Raw genomic sequence first — 21,176 nt, 5'->3', positions numbered from 1 at the left:
ACTGGGACTAATTTTGAGGGGACAGAATTAAACTGGGAGTAATTTTGAGGGGGCAGAATTAAACTGGGCCTAACTTTGAGGGGCAGAATCAAACTGGGCCTAATTTTGAGGGGACAGAATTAAACTGGGTCTAATTTTGAGGGGGCAGAATCAAACTGGGCCTAACTTTGAGGGGACAGAATTAAACTGGGACTAATTTTGAGGGGACAGAATTAAACTGGGCCTAACTTTGAGGGGACAGAATTAAACTGGGCCTAACTTTGAGGGGACAGAATTAAACTGGGACTAATTTTGAGGGGACAGAATTAAACTGGGAGTAATTTTGAGGGGGCAGAATAAAACTGGGCCTAATTTTGAGGGGACAGAATCAAAGTGGGCCTAATTTTGAGGGGACAGAATTAAACTGGGTCTAATTTTGAGGGGGCAGAATCAAACTGGGCCTAACTTTGAGGGGACAGAATTAAACTGGGACTAATTTTGAGGGGACAGAATTAAACTGGGCCTAACTTTGAGGGGACAGAATTAAACTGGGCCTAACTTTGAGGGGACAGAATTAAACTGGGACTAATTTTGAGGGGACAGAATTAAACTGGGAGTAATTTTGAGGGGGCAGAATAAAACTGGGCCTAATTTTGAGGGGACAGAATCAAAGTGGGCCTAACTTTGAGGGGACAGAATTAAACTGGGACTAATTTTGAGGGGACAGAATTAAACTGGGCCTAATTTTGAGGGGACAGAATTAAACTGGGCCTAACTTTGAGGGGACAGAATTAAACTGGGACTAATTTTGAGGGGACAGAATTAAACTGGGAGTAATTTTGAGGGGGCAGAATTAAACTGGGCCTAACTTTGAGGGGCAGAATCAAACTGGGCCTAATTTTGAGGGGACAGAATTAAACTGGGACTAATTTTGAGGGGGCAGAATTAAACTGGGTCTAATTTTGAGGGGGCAGAATAAAACTGGGCCTAATTTTGAGGGGACAGAATCAAAGTGGGCCTAATTTTGAGGGGACAGAATTAAACTGGGAGTAATTTTGAGGGGGCAGAATTAAACTGGGACTAATTTTTAGGGGAACAGAATTAAACTTTGTGCCTAATTTTGAGGGGGTACAATCAAATCTGGGGCTTAAGTTTGGGGGGAAGACGTTCGAAAAGTTTTCCATCCCATAAAAACAGCGTTTAGGAATATTTGCTAAATAACTGTGACGTTTCTGAAATTACAAATATTACTCTTTATTACTTTGCTCCCCTAAGTTGTACAATTTAATAAACCCGAAAATTTGGGTTGTGCAAGTGCCCCCCCCCTTGCCCCCGCCAAGTTACGCGTATGGTAGTAATAGAGCCTTGGAGTTGGGAAGACCACAGAATTATCTAGTTTCACATGTTTTTTTGTCACAGGATATATTTATTTTCTTTTAAAAAAAATAGAAAAAAATGCAAACCATTAAAGATAGTAAAGCAGGGTTAAACAAAGGGAATTAATAACAGGGAAATCTTACCAATAAGGCGACGGCAATCGGCGGCCATATTCCAGGACAAGAACCGTCAGCGGAAATAGAGCAGGTACAGACAATTACGACAAGGATATGATTAGGCTCCATGCACAAAGCGAATGCTAACAGCTCAACGGTAACATCAAAGAACAGACAGTTCATTAGTGAATGACTTCGGCGAATGCGACGGTAGAAATCTGATTGGGGAATCTAATCATTCAGCACCAATTAGAACTGGCTCTCTTTGGGCTCTACGTTCCGTTTCGTTACGTTTTCCCCATTGCACATTCCTTCCCGTAAATAATGAGCCTTTATGAACACTGCAAAACTTGCAAAAAGGTTAAATCGGCTTGTGCTTATGCAAAAACACGAGGCGCTTTTGAAACGTAATTGAAATGATTTTGCCCCGTTTGAGCAGTCGGGATAGGGAAGATCTTTTTCTCTTTGAATTCTGCAGTTCTTGCCAGCGATATGGATTTCTGCATTATATCTGTTCTAATGGCGGCTTAGTAATGCATGATGGGAGTTTTGAGGTTTTTCTTTTCTTTCGAGAAATTCAAAAAAGCATCATTAAAACTTTGTAAATGTTTAAAAAGCTAAGTTAGTACCTTCGTCGTCGAAGAAACAGTTATCTTGATGCTTTTGTCAAACAAAAACTTGGCAATCATTGAAACAAACGAATAAGAATAATGTTTTATGTGTGCGTCATCAAGGGCCACTGTGCGGAGTGGGGAGGGGGGGTGACCACTCAGTGGCGTACCTGTCATTTTCTTTTTGAATTTAAAGTAAAACTTCTCAACAACGGACAGGTCCTGGGGAAAAATAAATGTCCGTTATTAAGAAGTGTCCGCTTTCAGAAAAAAGTATCGGATGTTACACAATAGGATAAGCATATTACAGTGCGTACTTTACGAACATAATGTTTTATTTTCCTACATTCAAGAAACAAAATACTGTACTACATACGGTGAATTTAAATTTACTAAAGTATCCCTACATACATTAGAAATTTCAGAAAAGAAAATAGCGTAATCCTGTGTTAAATTACTGCATTCAAAAGGACACACTTCTCAAGATAACTACAAAGAATACTGTCTACAGTCTGCACTTTTAAAAAGAAATACGTTCGGTGTAACATGAAACAATGCGCGCTAGTTTGAAATACTGGCCATTGTTGTGTCGAGTTACAAGAATTGCGACCGTTTTCTTTCAGGCTGTCCGTTATTACGAAGTTTTATTTGCGTTGTGGAGGTAGTTTTCAGTGTCCGCGTCCGTTATTAACAATGTCCCTTATTGAGAAGTAATATTGCCATTAAACTCCATGTATTTCTGCCGGGGAATTTAAAAATGTCCGTAGTTTATAGGTGTCCGCTATTCAGAGGCAAAGGCGCCGACTCAATGGGGCTTGGGGGTGCTCGAGCCCCCCCCCCCAATATTAACGATGTGGGGGCAGAGCCCCCCAAATAATTTGCTTAAGAGGATCTAATGTATTATTTTGCTTCTCTTGTAAAGTTTACTCTGAATTGTGCCACATGAACTTAACTTTAAATACACATTTAAAATTTTCTAGACCATCATCTTTAGGGAGGCTATGACCAGAGACAGCAGAACACATGACTTATTACTATATACCAAGTATGTAATTATGAGTATTGTTAACATTTTTACTAAAAAGAGTTTCAAAAGACGATGTGCGTGAACTAGGGTAGTGGATAGGACGTTCGGGCTACAAATGGCTCTCACATGACATTCAGAACGAGATCATTGATTTTAGAGATATCTGTTTTGCGCTCCGTGGTAGCAGATATTAAAAGTCGGGAATATTTTGCTATTATGGTTGACGAAACTTGTGACATATCCATTCGTGGAAAATTAATATTCTGCATTCGAACTGTGAATTAAAAAATTGATATTTTTAAGGAATTTATGGGCTTTTATTAGGGGTGTGCGGGACGGGATCGGGACTGGAAAAATTTTCAATTTTCCGATTAAGTGGGGAAATTTTCGGGACGGGAAATGTTCCAAATTTCCCGAAGCTTTGAAAATCTCGAATTCTACACGTCATTTTCACTTTAAGTGATTTCTGGATTAAAAACTAACAATTTACGATAAGTTCCAGAAATTGACAATGCAGAAAACGTCGAGAAATAACGACGTTTTTAAATGAGCATTCGGTTTTTCCCGACTGCTCGGGATCCCGAAAAGTCGAGAAATCATTTCCCGAAGTCGGGATCGGGACAGGAAATTTTTTTCCCGATCCCGGTTCCGACTTTTCGGGATCTCACCCACCCCTAGCTTTTATGAGATTCCGAACACTGAGGCCAAAACTTAAAAAAGGGAGAGAGTGAGTCATTCATTAATTTATTTCAGTGATCAGAGCCCCCCCAATAATTTTGACAAGTCGGCGCCCTTGTTCAGAGGTGTCGGTTAGGGGAAGTTTTACTGTATATTTTTTTTGGGGGGGGGGTTGCAAATTTGTATATATTACCAGTCAGTAAACTAAACTATTCCCTTGCCGTTCTAAGTACCTTAGAATATTGGATCTAACCTTGACCATTAAATGTTATGAAAATATTTACATGCAATCTAGAAACATTTAGTATGTTTACATTCTAATAAACACAAACTTGTACAGAAAAAGAGCTATCGAGCTAAAACACCAAAACGTGCTACAAGTTTCTTGTGATCAGCACTATGCCATGAGAACTTGAGTGGAAAACAGCCTGCTGTTTTCTGGCTATTTGAGGTTGGTCAGTTGCAGAATGGTGTCCTTTAATTCACAAGGCTGCATACTTTTTGGCAGGGAGATCTTTGATGACTAGACCGTCAATGGACAGAAACATTTTCCAATTGTGTTTTGTTACATAGTTCAGAAATGGAATGCTATGTGCTTTTAATTCCTTTTTTTTAGGGGGGAATGAAATTTTCTGTGGGGGTAAACCTCGGCATCTTCCCGTTAATTCGCACACTCTCAAGAGCATATATGCAGAGTACACCTTGTCAAAGTGATTTTACCTTAGAATAATATACTATACAGTAAATTTGCACTACATTTTGCACCCCATTCTAAGATGTAAACCATTTAAAATTATTTAATTCAACTTTAAACGCAATGCCATAATGCTATAATATATTTAAAATTTAGCTTCCATCTCAGAAAACATATTTCTTGAAGAATGTGAAGTTACAAACCAGTGACTATATTTAAGAAAATATTGACTGTCCACGATATGGTGCATATGTTCTTGTGCGTATTCAATTGTAATTTCATAAGCCTTTCTCTTATTGGCATTTACCAGGTATGTAACCAATAGGTTTGTTCGAGCAACAAATTATGAACCTCTACTGGGTTAATGCTGTACTTTCATTTCAACAACTTGTGATTGTAGTTTAAATTTAAGCGAGGTCTGTGAGATTAACAACGAATATTGAAACTTCTTCAAGGAATCTTTTAGTACATAGCAAGTTGATTTTTATAAGTATAGTATATCGATAGATAATGAGACCGCATTTGATTCAAATTCCGTTATAGAATGTGTTAAATTTGTATTTCTCTTAGTTTTCTAGATAGCTATATCGATATAATTAATGCCTTATGAAATCAGTAACTTATAAATATTTGAATCCAAAAAATGTCACATTTCTATACGTATTTGTTAGCGACAGTTCACTATAATATCGAATGTTTCCATTTGAGCACAAAGAATTATAAGTTATAAATGGAAGTCCACTTGTGCGTACTTACTGAGAGTAATTACACATCATCATTGTGCTCATACATACTTTTGTCTCTGAGCCATTTCGTGAAAGGTTAAACAAGGTTAATTTTATTTTTATTCAAAGTATCACTTAGTATGTATGAAATTAAAGAGGGAAAACTATGCAGAATTTGGAATTATTAATACGAAAATTAGTTTCATGTCTTTTAAATAACATATTTTATAGTAGAAGTGGCATCTTATGTGTGATGCTCCACTTAGTTTAGTTTCATTGTGATGTACTATTATACCATAAGTTACTAAATCAATTGTAATTCCGTTCTAATTGTCTTATTGATAGTTTCTATGTCTAATGCTCTGAAGTGTAAAATATGGATGAAATTTCTGATCTCCTAGGTACTATGCGTATTCGGATTTCATTACTTCAAGACATGGGTTGAAATACCAGATGCACACTTGTAGAACGAGTACTTGTAAAACTGGCTAATGATGCACTAACACGCAGTGACATTCATCGAGCTACATCTCAATTACAAAAACCTCTGAGAGCAGAAGTGGCAGTCTGCAAACTTTTGGGTATCACCCTGAGCACGTTCACTTGTTTTCCTTACATGTTTATCTCTAATTGGCAAAGGGTGCGCGTTTGATTCCGACATGCAGATCTCTGTGTCATCTCTCTTGCGCTAAGGTAATCATACCATGTTTGCCGCGAACAAACATGTGCCTATTCCTCTATACATCTCACCCAATTTGTCCGGATGTTCGCACACGCAGTTTATCGATTAAGCACCCCCCGCCCCTTTTCCCTCAACGCCACGTCCAACTTACGGGGTTTGCGCTGTTCTCAAATGAATCCCTTGTTTCCATAGACATGCTGCAGAATTTCCCTTTCAGAAGGTACATTTAACATTAATCAATGTTTACCGCCGGTTGGCGCTTTAATAACCAAACTCCTACTAGTCTCCCATTGTGGAAACTTGCATTTCTGTTTACTGCCAAACATTTGCTTTGGTGTTTCATCACTTCGTTGTCTGAACGGGAGATACACAAGGTCATTGGGTCCTCCGCACTGTACAGGAGTACCTATTTCTGAGCTTAATTTTCTCAGATGTATATTCGAGTGAGCTCAAGGGTGGACAATTTTTTTTTCAGGTGTTCTCTGCTTCAGTACTAATGTCTTCTAAGATTTTTTTCCTTTCTCTCTCTTTCTTTTTTCCTTTCTCTTTATATGTATCCCGCTTTTTCTTCTTTTGTTTGGTTCTTATGTCCACCTTCTTTTATTCGAATTTTTCTTTCATTTCTCTCTTTTTATTTCGGATTTTCTGTCTGTGTCTTGATTTATTTCTTCCTATCTTCCTTCCCGTTTATCTCTCTTTCATACCTTCCATCTTTCTTCTTCTGTCTCTTTCTTTTTATCTATCTTTCCGTCCTGTTATCTCTTCCCTACCTCTTTCTATTATCTTCTATAAGTTTCTATATTTCATTCTCCATGCCTCGTTCTACTATATTGTTACAATTTATCTATCCCTACCTTCCATTATTTTCTAAAATTTCCATCCGTCATTCTCCCTACCTCTTTCCATTATTTTATATCAATGTCTGTTTCTCATTCTCCTTGTCTCTTTCTACTATTCTTCCAGTGCCTCCCATATGTCGCTGTGTAAGCAAGGAGTCCCGGGTTCGATACCGGGAGGCACATAGTGGTTCGGATCCCACTTTAAACTGTAGGTCCAGTCCCGATTAGCCTTAATGTGCACAAAGTGGACTTAAAACACCAACTGAATCAATGTACTATTCTTTAAAGAAATATACGCCACATGTACACAATAACTGTACAAAATTTAAAAGTGTGTTGATAATGGGATATGGAGGTGTGTTAGATTTAGATTGGATTAGGTTAAGTTAGGTAACAAATATGATAATATATTTTGATAGATAAATTCCTGTAAGTGAAAGTCTAACAGAAATGGTTATTCCGTTACTTTGGTTATTCTGTCGGAACTCAACTTTATTTCCGTTAAGAATTTTAAGAAAATCAAGCTATCTGCTTTTTTAAAAAATTTGAAACAAACGAGCCACTTTCTAGGTTCACCACCTCCGGCGCCTATGCTGGTGGAGACTGTAGAGACACGGCTTATGTGTGATTGTTGTATGTGAAAATCGGAGACTGATAACCGAAGTCAACGAGTATGAGAGCTGATGGCGGTATACCTCACCCAACCCTATCATTTTATCAACAAACCAACAACATATTTGAAACCTCACATATCCCTTTGGTAGGATAACCACAATTTGCCAGCCAAGGCAGACGGGGACAGGGAGACTAATGCTGGATTTCGCAACTAAAAGGACTTCTTGCTGGATGGAGCGTTTTGAGGGACGGAAACTTCTTTCCCAACAAGCAGGGAAGTTTTCTGACTGATGGCTTGAAAGATATCTGCAAGAGAGTCTCTGACTTTAGAGAAATCCTGGGGAACTTTGTGACGTTCGAAGAGTTCTTCGGCGTCCAAAACTTTGTAACTTCTATTGCGCCTAAAGGAATGCTTCTTTCCTTGAGTTTTTCCTCTCCTTCCCTTTCAACTTCTTTTCCTCGCAGTTTCCTTCTTTGCTCTCGCTTTAACTAATTTAATAGTGCAATGCATAGCCTATCAAAGGTAATAAGAAATGGAACTCCTGTACCAAAAAACTAATGAATGCACTACCCTTACCTACATTTACCTCTTCAGAGAAAAACTTATACGCCATAACGCACTCGTTTTAGACTTAAATAATTCAACATTTCGTAGGTTTCACCATAGGCGTCGCCAGAAATTTTTGCAGGGGGGGGGGCAAATTATAAAAGTTGAAAGCAGAAAAAATCACAATGAGTATTATTACCATGGTTATTAATGTCATTATATTAATATTATAAACTAATACAAACAAATTTTATTCGAAATAACAACAATAATAATAATAGTAATAATAATAATTTTGCATTTTATGCAGTTAGTATCTGAAATGCATTTTGATATTAACATTTGCACGTCTCGTTCAAGAAAAGGATTTAAATGATAAGGGGATCTGTTCATAAAGTTTGTTGTGTGATCTTTCACCCACAACTGTAATTATTAGAATTTTGAAAACTGTGAAACCAATTGTTCTTTAGATGAAATGGTAGAATACGTATAATCTTGTTCCTGTATTTTCAATGTTTTCCATCCAATGCATTTTTACTTTGATTATTCTGTTCGAATACTAACTAAATTAACTTTTTTCTGTTTTTGAGAATAAGAGTAACGAACTTTCGGCTTCTTATATCTTTAAATGAACGATGTCAATTTCCAGGGGGGTTCGACACCCCCCCCCCCTCTCGACGCCCATGGGCTTCATCACTGTTTAGTAGTAAATTGATTGATTTATTTTATTTTACTTCGCGGTTTGTGCCTCTTGGCTAATTTGCGAAGATGGGGATGAGTGATGAAATGATGAATGGACATTCACAAACAACCATGCCCGAGCGGGATTTGAACCCGGGATCCCTGGTGTTGCAGCGCGGTGTGCTAACCACCCAGCCACAGAGTTCGGCTTAAGTAGTAAAGTAAACAAATTTATTTATGGATTGAACTTTCCAGTACACCAGAAACGATTTTAAACCGTAAAGAAACAATAGTAAAAAAAGGGGACTAGAGCTGGAAAACAGAACAAAAACAAGGATCTTACGCAAGACAATCTAAACGCCTTATTGAAAATAACGGTAACGTTGTTGCCTTGTGATTAAGGGGTTCCGAGTTCGGATCCCCCTTCAAACTGTAGGTCCACTCCCGATTAGCATATCACGTATAAAGCGGACTTGAAACAAAAACTCAGACGAAAAGGAGGAACGAAAAAAATTCAAAGTAGCATATCTTCCTGAACCGCAGAGAATACATTGGATGTAGGAATACAATCCAAGAACCAAACAAGAAAACAAGAAAATTAAATAAGCGACCTCTGTATGTTTCAGCTCAGAATCAATAAGCCACACCCGGGTAGAGCTATAGGAAATATGTATATATCTCATCTCATTAATTGAAAATAATAAGATCTCAAAGGCAGCACTCTAGGATGAGTGGTTAACGTACTTGATCAGTGCTAAATCACAGAAACGATACATACAATCAGTTTTATTGATTGATTGATTTGTTTTATTCTACTGCCACCTTTGGCTAATTGCGAAGATGAGAATGAATGATGATGAAATAGATGAAGGAATAACCATAAGCACATATACTGGCTGCGGGTCCAGGTGCCATAGCCTCGTTAGTCTGTTAAATTCATTCCGGGGTGTACGTGCACGAGAGGTTGACATACGGGTGTTTTCAGGAAGGGTCACATCTTACACCCCCACCCACTCTTCCCGACCACACACACACGCAATCGGCAAAAGATAGGGTGACCATAATATTTTGACCCAGAAACGAGACATATCAAGATCACTTTACCCCTCCCCCCCCTTTTCCTGAAAAATCTGTTAGTCCTAATTATAAAATTATTGTTATTATTTATTAAAGGATGGATCGCATAAATGATACATAATAAGCAATAAATGAAATATGATTTCCCGTTCTCAAAAGGAAGGTCTACCCGTTATTATAATCTCGGATGATTTACATAGCCTTACTCGTCCTTTCTGATCAACCTTTGATACTGAGGTTGAGTAATGCCAGAAGTATTTAGCAGAAGAACCAATCTTCTCGAGAGCTTCTTTATTCTTCATCAATCGTGTATAAATCTCCCAGAAAACCTTATTCCACATATCACACACTCAACTTATTTTCTTTTGAAGCTGTGTCAAGACACAGGAACTTTAAATAATTGTTGCTTATTAACTGTTCTACAAATAATGGAAGACAAATAAATGCCTCTATTTTGTCATGAAATGTCTCAAATTTAGACTTGGTTTCCAAGATAACTCGTATACTTGTATAAAACAGGACAAATAGTAGCTTTTTAATAATATGGACGGGACGACCGGGACACGGCTCTGAAACGGGACTGTCCCGGTCAAAACGTGACGTATGGTCACAATAGAAAATGAATGAAAATGCATGCCAATAATTTTATATAAGACAGGTGAAATATAAAATCCAAATAATAACCCAACAATTTATCTCTATTTTGAAATTGAAAGAATTTTAAAATTCTAATTATTAAAATTCCACGAAGATACTGTTTTGGACCACCGTAGCACAGAGGCACAACACACAGAACTTCTACAACAAACTCAGAATCTTTATAAATCAGATCAACTTCAAAAGCTTCAATTCATTTTTTACCCATCTTGTCTTAGCTAAATATGCAGATGATATTGGCGAACAGTCTTGAACTTTCCGGACTTGCATCTTCTCTAGGAACTTTTGGAAAATCTCTCGCATTCGCCTGATCTCCCAACACCTTCGCAACAGAGATGAAACAGAAACCCTTAGGACTGAGTTTTAGGAAACAATTCTACAGAACCTTACTAATTTCATCTGCCAGGTGTATATTTTCCCAGGCTGCCGATAACTTGTTGAGGCGTGAAGACAGGGGACTGCCTCAGAACTTAGGTAACTTCCTCATCCTTAGCCAAACGTCAATACGAACTAGGGTGAGCTTTGGGTGGGAAATGCAAATTGAAAATTAAGGTAAAGTAGAGAATAGTTTAACATAGCGTTATGCAAATAACCTTAGGTTAGAGATGAAGGTATCGAAAGTACCTTCCTAGCAACCCGTGGGCGCCACCAGGAATTTTGGTGTGTGGTTGCACCGTAACTTCAACGATTCAAATATTTTGAAATAGGACATTGTCCTTTCTCAATTTTCAAAGATTACCATAGCATGTTGTGGGAAATGAAAACAAAACAATATTCCATGGAACAACAGCCCTTGGTAGCGTCATTGCCTTGTAATCGAGGGGACCTGGGTTCGATACCCGGTGGAGGCACAAGTGGTTCGGATCCCACTTTAAACTGTAGGCCCAGTTCCGATTAGCCTTACTATGCATAAAGTGGACTTAAATCAGCAACTCAAACCAAACAACAGCCCTTGGAGGGCCAAAGTTTGTCGGGCGGATCTTTGTTGTATGATCTATGACTCGCCGATGGCGTAGTGATAACGTCGTCGCCTTGTAATCAAGGGATCCCGAGTTCCATACCCGGCGGAGGCACATAGTGGTTCGGATCCTACTTTAAACTGTAGGTCCAGCCAGTCCCGATTAGTCTATCTGTCTATAAAGTGGACTTAAAACAAGATCTCGTTGCATGAACTGTGTCGTCAGTCCATCAAGTCCAATCGCCGCTGTTTTCTGGTTTCCGAGACCTTTAAGGTGATCTTGTATCTCGCATTTTCCTTGTCAAGCTGTGTAAGCTTATGGAATAAATCTGGTGACGATTTTCGTGAGAAAAAGTATGTAGAAAAGTTTCAAATTTTACCTGTTCACTGAGAAAGAATACATCTTGAGAACCATTGTTTGATATTTATTATTTACTATCTTTACGAAAATTAATTAATTTTGTTCTTGCATAAGTTCTGTCCCTAAGTGCACGAGCTCCACACGGCCCATTCGACTGACGTCCGCGACCAGCTGTGTTTACAAGAAGTCGTGCGCATCCTGTAGCGTAAACCAGTCCCTAGTTTGTGGCGATCACTTGTGTAGATAACATGGAGTGGGGCAGCAAGGAGAATCGGATCGCTGTGATTGTGTTGCATAAGTGCAACAAGTCACCGGTGGAGATTTTCAATCTTCTAAAGCCATTACAAATTACGCAAAAATTTGTGTATCGGTGCATCAACCGGTTCAACGTCATCTCTATCGATGACAGAGCTAGAAGTGGCCGTCCGCACACTTCACGGACGCCAGCAGCTGTGAAAGTCGTAGCTGATCGAATTCGACGAAATCCTCTTCGGAAACAGAAACTTATGGCACGGGAGATGGATATACCGAAGAGGACGATGTCCCGCATCATCAAAGAGGACCTTAAACTTGGGGCTTACAGAAGAACCACAGGACAACTGCTGACACCTGCTCTGAAGCAGATACGAACCACAAGAGCCAAGAGGTTACTCCAGCGGTACGCGGACGGGAAACACAGGCGAATCCTTTTCACCGATGAAAAAATTTTCACCGTACAAGAAAAATTCAACCGGCAAAATGACAGGATTTATGCCCACAGTTCTCGGGAAGCTGCCGACAAACTTCCTAGGGTCCAACGAGGCCACCACCCAGCTTCAGTCATGGATTGGTGGGGCTTGTCGTACGACGGTGTCACCCAGCTGCACTTTTGCGAACAGGGAGTCAAGACCAAGGCTGCAAATTACCAGAACGATGTTTTGGAGAAGGTAGTTAAACCATTGAATCACACTCTCTTTTCTGGTGAAGATTGGACATTCCAGCAAGACTCCGCGCCGGCACACAGGGCGAAGATGAACCAGCAGTAGTTGGCCAACAGTGTTCCCAACTTCATAGCCGCAGAGGATTGGCCCTCTGGAAGCCCGGATCTCAACCCACTGGACTACCGCCTTTGGGACTACTTAGAGGAGAAGGCCTGCAAGAAATCTCACCGCAATATTGAGTCGCTTTAGTGAAAGCAGCCGCTTTAATACCCCAAGATGTGGTGCGTGCCGTGATTGACGCGTGGCCTCAACGATTGAAGATGTGTGTGCAGGCCAAGGGAGGCCACTTTGAATAGACTATGTTTTGTTTCGTTCCTGTGTCCCTAATGAACACTTGGCAATAAAGGATTTAGTGTACTACAACATTTTGTGTTATTTACACCTATTGGAATGGGGGACAGAACTTATGGCACGACTAGGGTATGGAGTCAATCAGTGGGTTCTCTACGGCAGTGCGTGGCACCTGATGAGCTTATAGGTACAGGGGTGGAACACAGCGGGTGGTTTTTTCCCAACATACAACAAGTTTTGAGCATGACTAAGAAGCACAATGCTTTTTGAACTTCAAACGGCGTGTCTTTGAAGTCATAGATTGGAAATGCTGGAATGAAACTGTAGTGTAGTACGCTTACGCAAATTTTAAACCGGGTAGAGCCGTAAGAGTGCATTTTTTAACTTCCTGCCATACTGAGAGTATGTTTTCCAAATACCCTAAACCGTCTTTCGTGGCGGACTGGTTGGCACCATGTGGTACGACGCCAGGGGTTCCGGGTTCGAATCCCGTCCTGGGCATGGGTATTCTTTGTGAGTGTCCCTTCTTCACTTCCATGTAATCATCACTCTTCTCATCGCGATTAGCCAAAAGTGGAAGAAAACGTACATAAGATAACAAAAATACAAATACAAGTATTACATATGCATATTGATTGCTTTTTGGCATCTTTCCCGAAATTACTACTGTCGGATTAAAATTATGGATACTCGAGTTTGGAACTCAATTAAACACTAACCAGTAGACCCACATAAAAACGAGTTACATCAAAATGTAGCCTGTTCAATTCTGCGTTAATCCATGGCAACATTTTTTTTTTAATGTGCATTCGTGTTTTTATCGTCTTGAGAACAAGACAAGTGCCTTTTTTTTGGCGTTTTCCAAACGACTGCTCACTTTGAAATTCTATAAGTAGAAAACTTGTGGTCCGTTCGGATTGAAATTTACATACGATGCAGGTAGAAAGGTTTAAAATACAAGTATTAATTTTCATAATTTTTAAATCGGACCAAAAAAAAATATTCTTATCATTCTTGTGAAACAACGTTTTGTTAGTATTGGGTAGTCAGACAAATGCGATCTTGGACTTGTTTCGAAGCTCTTTGCAGGTGTTTTTAAAGTTCCGTTACCACTGTATACGCACATTGCGAAACCGGTTTTATATCGATTAATATTCAACGGAATAGCGATCGCACGCGCTGTCGCTACCCGACTCAACAGCAATGTAGTACGTTGAACCGTGCAATATGCAGACTGTCACTGCATTACAGATGCAGTCTTTTCCTAAACCACTACTCATCTTTGCAATTAGCGAAAAGTGGCAGAAAAGTGAAGTAAAATAAACCAAACCAATTCATTTCCAAAACCTGAAACCTCTATGAGCACACGTGCCGATTAATCATGTACGCGTGTGAACTGTAGAACATGACCCGTTTATGGATATCCCTGTTCCGCGGTACTTCACACAAGTCTGTGGCATTCTGGCTTGAAGAAGAGTTTCCAGGGCCTTTTTCCCACATTCGACCACCCTGCCTTTTTGAAATGTCACCCTGTCCTTTATCCAGGATTAGTCCACGTGTCTATCCCCTATCTCGTTCCCACATAGCGTGGCAGAAAACCAAAAGATCCTGTAAAGTTCAATTTGAAGGACAGGGATGGTTGAGCGATCATGTACAGCATGAAGACCACCGCATTGAGGATTATTATATTTGTATACATCACGTTGGTCTTCCACCTCAGTAGGTTAAACACAACGACGAGACAGTAAGAACTTATTGAAAGATGAGAGCAAGGATTACAAAAAATTAGTTCTTCGGGAAGTTTTTTGATCAGATGACCAAGAAAAAAAGTACTAATTTTTAGTAATCCTTGCTAATGAGAATGCCACGTGTAAATTTGATCATTACGTAGGCAGGGGGGTCTCATGCTATTTATTTCAATAGCAACATTTTGTTTACACCCTGGATCAATGAAAATGTCCATCGCCCCCTCCTGGATATAGATTGATGTTGAACTGTTTTGGAGATATTATCCAGATCTTCAGCAAAGAATTTACAATAATAATAATAATAATAATAATAATATAAACGCCAAGAAGGTACACCACAGGGGTACACAGGATTTTTTTTCGGGGTGCCGTTGAGTTGTAAAAGTGGATATTGCATAGCTGCGTTCTGGGGGGAGAGGAGGGGGGATATTTCATAGCCATTTATAACCTTTGTCTTAAAGGGTGTTCAAAGACAAAATATGTAATCAGGGGTTATTTTAAGGCGAGGTTTCAGTTACCTTTTGGTTTTTCCCGAGTTATTTTCTGTACATGAAAATTTTGATTTTCTCAAAATTTCTGGAGGTACTAATGATACAGGAAAGAAATTCATTAACATTTGAATCTAACACAAATAAATCTTTCTAATGTGCTTATTGATTCAACTTAACACCTAATTTCCTCTTAATGCATTAATGCATTAGACCTTTTGAATAACGACGGACCAAATATATACGCAAATACGAGGTTGTTCTAAATTAATTATCCAAAAGTAACATATACCTACTGCAAAAGTCGCACTATATTATCAAGTTTTAAATTTCCGAAGTCAGATGACACTACTCTTCACTTTCTTTATTTGACAGGATTTAATAAATATGTGACCTACTAGTTAGTTAATATGGGGACTTGAAGTAGTGTTGAGTTTGCAGGTTATGTGCACATGAAGAAACCTTCAGTATTGTCTGTAGAATGGCAAAAAGACACTAAATATTTGTGAAGACTGTAAAAGCATTTCTGAAACAAAGAAATTTGATAATGTTGTGCAATTTTTGGCAAAAGTAAATTATATATGGTAGGTATTGTTAGACAACTTCACGTCATTTGTTTACCAAGCCCATTTTCGCTGGTAAGCTCCCAGTGACCGGGCCAATTTTGAGGAAATTACAGGGTTACCTTCAAACGACTGTAACTTGGAGACTAATTGCAGTAGATGGATCATTTATATAGCGTTATAAGCGGAATGAACCATAAAATCGAACGATATAAAATTTATGCGTATTCAGTGTATTTGTGGGGGTGGGGTGGGGGAAGAAACTTATAAATTCCAATATTTAAAAAAAATGGTTTTGCCCCCCCCGACCCCTCGGGCAACAAACTACAGCAAATTGTCAAAATACACATGGAAATGATCGCTGGCATGTCTGGAACGAGAAAATAATTGCACTATTATGATATGAACAAGACAACACGACTTGTACCTCCAAAACGATATGTCTGTACGCCACTGAGCCATTCAGGCTAATGCGCAGTTACCTTGAAAAGACTGTAGGTCCGAAGCTAATTGCCTTAGACGGACGAATCAAGTACCGTTATACGCGGAATGAACCATACTTTCGGTCTACATACAATTTATGCACATTGAGTGTATATATGAATGCCGGAGGAGGGGAGGAGCCTGAAAATTCCAAAATTTCTGAAGAAAAATGCCCCTTTCCCCCTCCGCCTTTGGACAACAAAGTACAGGACATTGTCAAAATACACAAGGAAATGATCGCTGGCATGTCTGGAACAAGAAAATAATTGCACTATTATCATACGAGCAATAGAACACGACTCGTAACCCCCAAACGACAATGTCTATGCGCCACTGACTCGGTTTCAAAGAAAGCTGCCATTTTCCCACCATCCCCCCGCCCTCACTTTGATGGAAGAACAAGTATTTACGGTACAGAATATGTGTTGACAATAATATAAAAGAAGAAAATCGCAATTCCAGCGAATAATAGTGACATTATGACGCAAAAACTACGACCTTGTCGAGGTATCTATATATAGATAGCTGGTAAACAAGGGGTATACCTGGAGGTATCTATTTATAAATAGCTGGTAAACAAAAGGTTAAATAAAAAAAAACTGATCGTGTCAAAAAATTCCCAAGAATCGGTCAGAAAGATTTAAAACAGATAGAGGACAGCCAAAGAGAATATAGCGCAATGCGTGTCTATCAATCGTAGATTTGACTAGCTGTTAGATTTTTATCAGTAGTTCGATACGCATGAAAACTGGTACTCCGTTCACTGCAGTGCGTCATGTGCAACTCTACAGCGATGACTGAAATTGCTTTTGGAAATTTGCTATTGCACTAGACTTCTGCAACACCGTTAAGAGTATATTATACTGAAACACTGTTTGCAATGCTGATCAGATCAGCCACGAAGAGAGAAGCCACTTTTGTGATTAGCTCCTCCTGTAGAGGTGGGAAGGAAACACGGTTCTCCTGTGCCTTCCATGCATTTCATCGCATTCCTATAAGACACAATCAAATACGATATACTCATATTTGAGCAATAACTAACTCTCTAGCCTTCTTAAACCCTAAGGTTTATGGCTGCAGCAACACAAGCCTTCCATCTGTCCCTATCTTGGACAAGATCAATTCAATCCTTTCCATCCTTAGCGATTTCCTTTAGGTCCATCTCAACGTTATCCCTCCATCCTCGACTTGGCCTTCCTACAGGTCTCTTACCATCATGTTTCCCAACAGGAATCCTGTAAACTCTTCTTTCCTCTCCCATTCGTGCCGCATGGCCTGCTCACCTAAGTCTTCTTGATTGAATTATTTTAATAATATCTGGACATGGATACAAATTATGCAGTTCTAATTATGTATCCTTCTCCACTCGCCTGTTTCCTCATCCCTTTTTTTAGGTCCAATATTTTTCTAATGATTTCATTTTCAAATACTATTAATTTATGTTCCTTGTTTAATGTTAGAGACTAAGTTTGACATCTACAAGCAAAATTACTGTTTTGTGTATTTTAACTTTTAGTATCTTAGACATTATATGATTTGATTGATTGATTGATTGAGTTGGTGTTTTAAGTCCAATTTATGTACAGTAAGGCTAATCGGGACTGGACCTACAGTTTAAAGTGGGATCCGAACCACCATGTGCCTCCACCTGGTATCGAACCCGAGACCCTTTGATTACAACGCCACGGCGGAAGCACTGGGCAATCCGGGAGGCGCAGATATTATATGACAAGATAGAAGTTTATGAAGAGTAAAGTAACGCGCATTTATGTATTTGAGCCTTGAAATTGGATGTCTTTTTAAGTGTCCGTTAGCAGAATCAACAGATGCCATACATTATTTCAAGCAATGTGTCTACCATTATAATTTTTTAGCATAGCATTCATGGTGTAACAAAAATATGCGGAAATCAGGAATGGATTCCTCATGTGTAGAGAAGGAAAATGTTATATCAAGATGGGTCCGGAAATGCGTAATTTCTGAGTAGTAAGACCTGCAAGTATAGGGTGGTTATAAATAAATACTCCCTACAGAATCCTCTGGAGCCAGTTCGAAGAAACGGGTTGTGATGAAACTTGACACAGAGGCTATTGGAATCTCGATGAAGCGAATGCTGATTAATAATAGTTCAAATTTTCACCACAAGTTTCAAATGTGGCGCTGAAATTCTGGTGCAGTGTGAACAATATCCCGGGAAACGCTTCGTAAGACCAATGATTACCCTACCGTACGCTTCCAAAGCGTACAGATGTGCCTGGAACGTGGCAACACTGCGAGTGCAGTGCCAGCCCGATATTTGCACGGTTCAACGGACATCGCTGTGTGCGGTGTTACCACTTTCCACGTATATCTATACTCCGCTGAATAAAAATGTGTATAAAATCTGTTTCGCAATGTGAATTGACAATGATAATGGATTTTAAAAACAGATTCAAAGAGATTCAAAACAAGGTCAATATTGTATTTGTAGGACTACGCAATACTAAGAAAAAGTTGTTTCGCAAAATTAAGAAAAACTGTTGCTTGACAAATTTTGAAAATCTGAAAATTAAGAATTGTGTTTCAAATATTTCTACCTGCACCATAGTAAAATTTCATCACGATTGGACAAGCCGTTTTGGATTTATATAATTTCAAAGAGAGCGATCGTTTTCGAAACTGAAAAAGAGGCCCTTTTTTGTTCTCACGACGATAAAAAAATACGAGGGTAAGTAAAAAATTATCTAAACTTTTGCCACAACTTTTCTCAGGTAGGCCGCACCGTCTTCAGCGCTTGTGTGCTACAAGGTTGTACTTTTGTGGTCATGTGGCTGAGGTTTGATCTTAACCGCTCCATTTTTCTTTCTTTTGTTAGAGTGTAAATATGGCCACTCCACTGGCAGTGTGAACCAAGGAAGAACAGCAGTCAGTGATCCAATTTCTCTGGTCTCAAGAAGTGTCAAAGGTTGAAATTCATCGCAGCCTTTCAGTACAAAACAGGGACAGCGCTTTACTCCGTAGAATTGTGTATGAGTGGGTCGATAGGTTTAAAAATGGCCGGGCAAGCGTGAAACACAAATTGGGAGCAGAACCCCATCAGGAAGATTCAACAAGCTTAAGAGATGATTCTGACGAACCGATGGAATCGATGATTACCTATCATCCGAAGCGATTATTCGGACATCATCAGATGTACTGAAGGCCTGCGATGAATTTCAGCCCCTGACACACCTTGAGAGCAGAGAAATCGGATCACTAACTGCTTCTTCCTTGGTGCACACTGCCAGTGGAGCGGCCATGTTTACACTGTAACAAAAGAAAGAAAAATGGAGCGATTAATTTCAAGCCTCAGCCACATGACCACAAAAGTACAACCTTGTAGCACACAAGCGCTGAAGGCAGTGCGGCCAACCTGAGAAAAGTTGTGGCAAAATTGTAGATAATTTTTGACTTACCATCGTAGAAAGCATTCTATAAAAAAAATTTAAAAAAGTTAGCATAGATTAACGCAGAATTGAATAAGCTAAATTTTGATGTAACTCGTACTGGTTAATTTTTAACTGCAGTCTAAACTCGAGTACCTATAACTTTTAATCCGATAGTAAATCTGATTTGCAAGTAATTCTCAGTTATACGTACTATTTTCTCTTCACCTTGACACGTATAACTCAGGTTCAACTGTATATGCTGTTCAATGGGCAACACACACGATGCATTACAATGAAGCTAGTATATCAGAATCCAGGTGGCCCACTTTTAATGCAGGTGACTGTGGCATCTTCATTTATCATCCACGGATCTTCGTAGCTCTCAGAAACTTGCACGCGTTCTCCATTTCCCCTTCACGGTAACCGTTTCCGTCGCAGGCTGCGATCTGCCGCTCTTTGCAAAGTTGGCAAAGCTCGCAACGGCTCCTCTTGTACGTCCGTCAACCCCCTTCCCTTCCTCTGTTCGAGATCGTGGGTGGTGGAACACAAGCTGTCATCGGCACGCCTCCGCTCATGAAGGGGCCCTCTCGCAAGGAAAGTCACCGGAGAAGGGCGTTAAATGCGGCGTGTCGACAATTTGTCACCTGGTGACGCGCGGCCCTCGTTATGTCGTCAGCGAAAGAATACGGGATGACTCTGAATTACTAGAAGAGGGAGCACGCAACGAAATTGGATCCTGTGGAAGACTTCAAGAAGCAACATTATGATGTTCGTCGACCAGAAAGTTTGATCAGGGTTGAATGACGGCCAAGCATCAGCTTGTCATATTAGAAGTTTGATTATTTATCAATGTTCAGTTCCGAACTTGACACGTTACAAGATTGCGGAGCAGTGTTCAGTACTGTCTATCAAGTTAAAAAGGTTTAGCTGCTCAGCTTGTCAAGTTATAATGTCGAAGAGCAGTATTCAGTTGTAAATGTGTCAACTTGAAAAGATTTAGCACCAGTATTCATGTATCAGCTTGATAAGTTGTAAGGTTGAAGAGCAGTGTTCATTTCTCAACCTGACAAGTTAAAACATTATTCAGTTCTTAGTTTGTCTACTCAGAAGCGGAAGAGCAGTGTTTAGTTCTGAGCTTCTTGAATAAAAAAGCTGGGGAAGAATGTACAGTTCTGAACTAGTTACGTTACAAATTTTGAGGGAAAATGTTCAGTTTTGAGCTTTATAACTTACAGGATTGCAGAGCAATGTTCAGCACTTTGTCTGTCAATTTAGAAAGGTTTACCTGCTCAGGTTGTCAAGTTTGAAGATAGCTGTTCAATTTTCAGATCGTTAGGTTGAAAAGGTTCAACATCAGAATTCATTTATCATCTTTATAAGTTAAAACTTTGAGGAGCAGTGTTCATTTCTGAGCTTGTGAAGAGTAGTGTACAGTTCTCAACTTATTCAGTTACAAAGTTCAAGAGCAACAGTGTTTAATTTATGAGCTTGTCGAGTAAAAAAGTTGAGGAACAATATATAGTTCTGAACTAGTTAAGTTACAAAGTTTCAGGAACAATGTTCAGTTTTGAGCTTGCAGAGCAGTGTTCAGT

At 39.4% G+C, this 21,176-nt stretch overlaps 1 protein-coding gene across 1 annotated transcript; it reads left to right on the top strand.

Annotated features, from left to right (window-relative positions):
- The first annotated feature begins 11,872 nt into the window (after nucleotides 1-11,872).
- On the top strand, nucleotides 11,873-12,649 carry LOC146003012 (uncharacterized). Its single transcript, XM_083141173.1, has one exon. The coding sequence runs from the start codon at nucleotides 11,873-11,875 to the stop codon at nucleotides 12,647-12,649; it is 777 nt and encodes a 258-aa protein (XP_082997299.1).
- The last annotated feature ends 8,527 nt before the right edge of the window (nucleotides 12,650-21,176 follow it).

Source organism: Lepisma saccharinum, chromosome 19 (assembly GCF_977018435.1).
Source record: "Lepisma saccharinum chromosome 19, izLepSacc3.1, whole genome shotgun sequence".
In the NCBI taxonomy this organism is placed as follows: Eukaryota; Metazoa; Arthropoda; class Insecta; order Zygentoma; family Lepismatidae; genus Lepisma; species Lepisma saccharinum.
The sequence above is the reverse complement of the archived record's forward strand: the minus strand, read 5'-3'. Positions and strand labels throughout refer to the sequence as shown.

What these genes read in the sequence shown, in the direction of transcription:
- LOC146003012 (XM_083141173.1), top strand. Translation starts at nt 11,873, where the DNA reads ATGGAGTGGGGCAGCAAGGAGAATCGGATCGCTGTGATTGTGTTGCAT.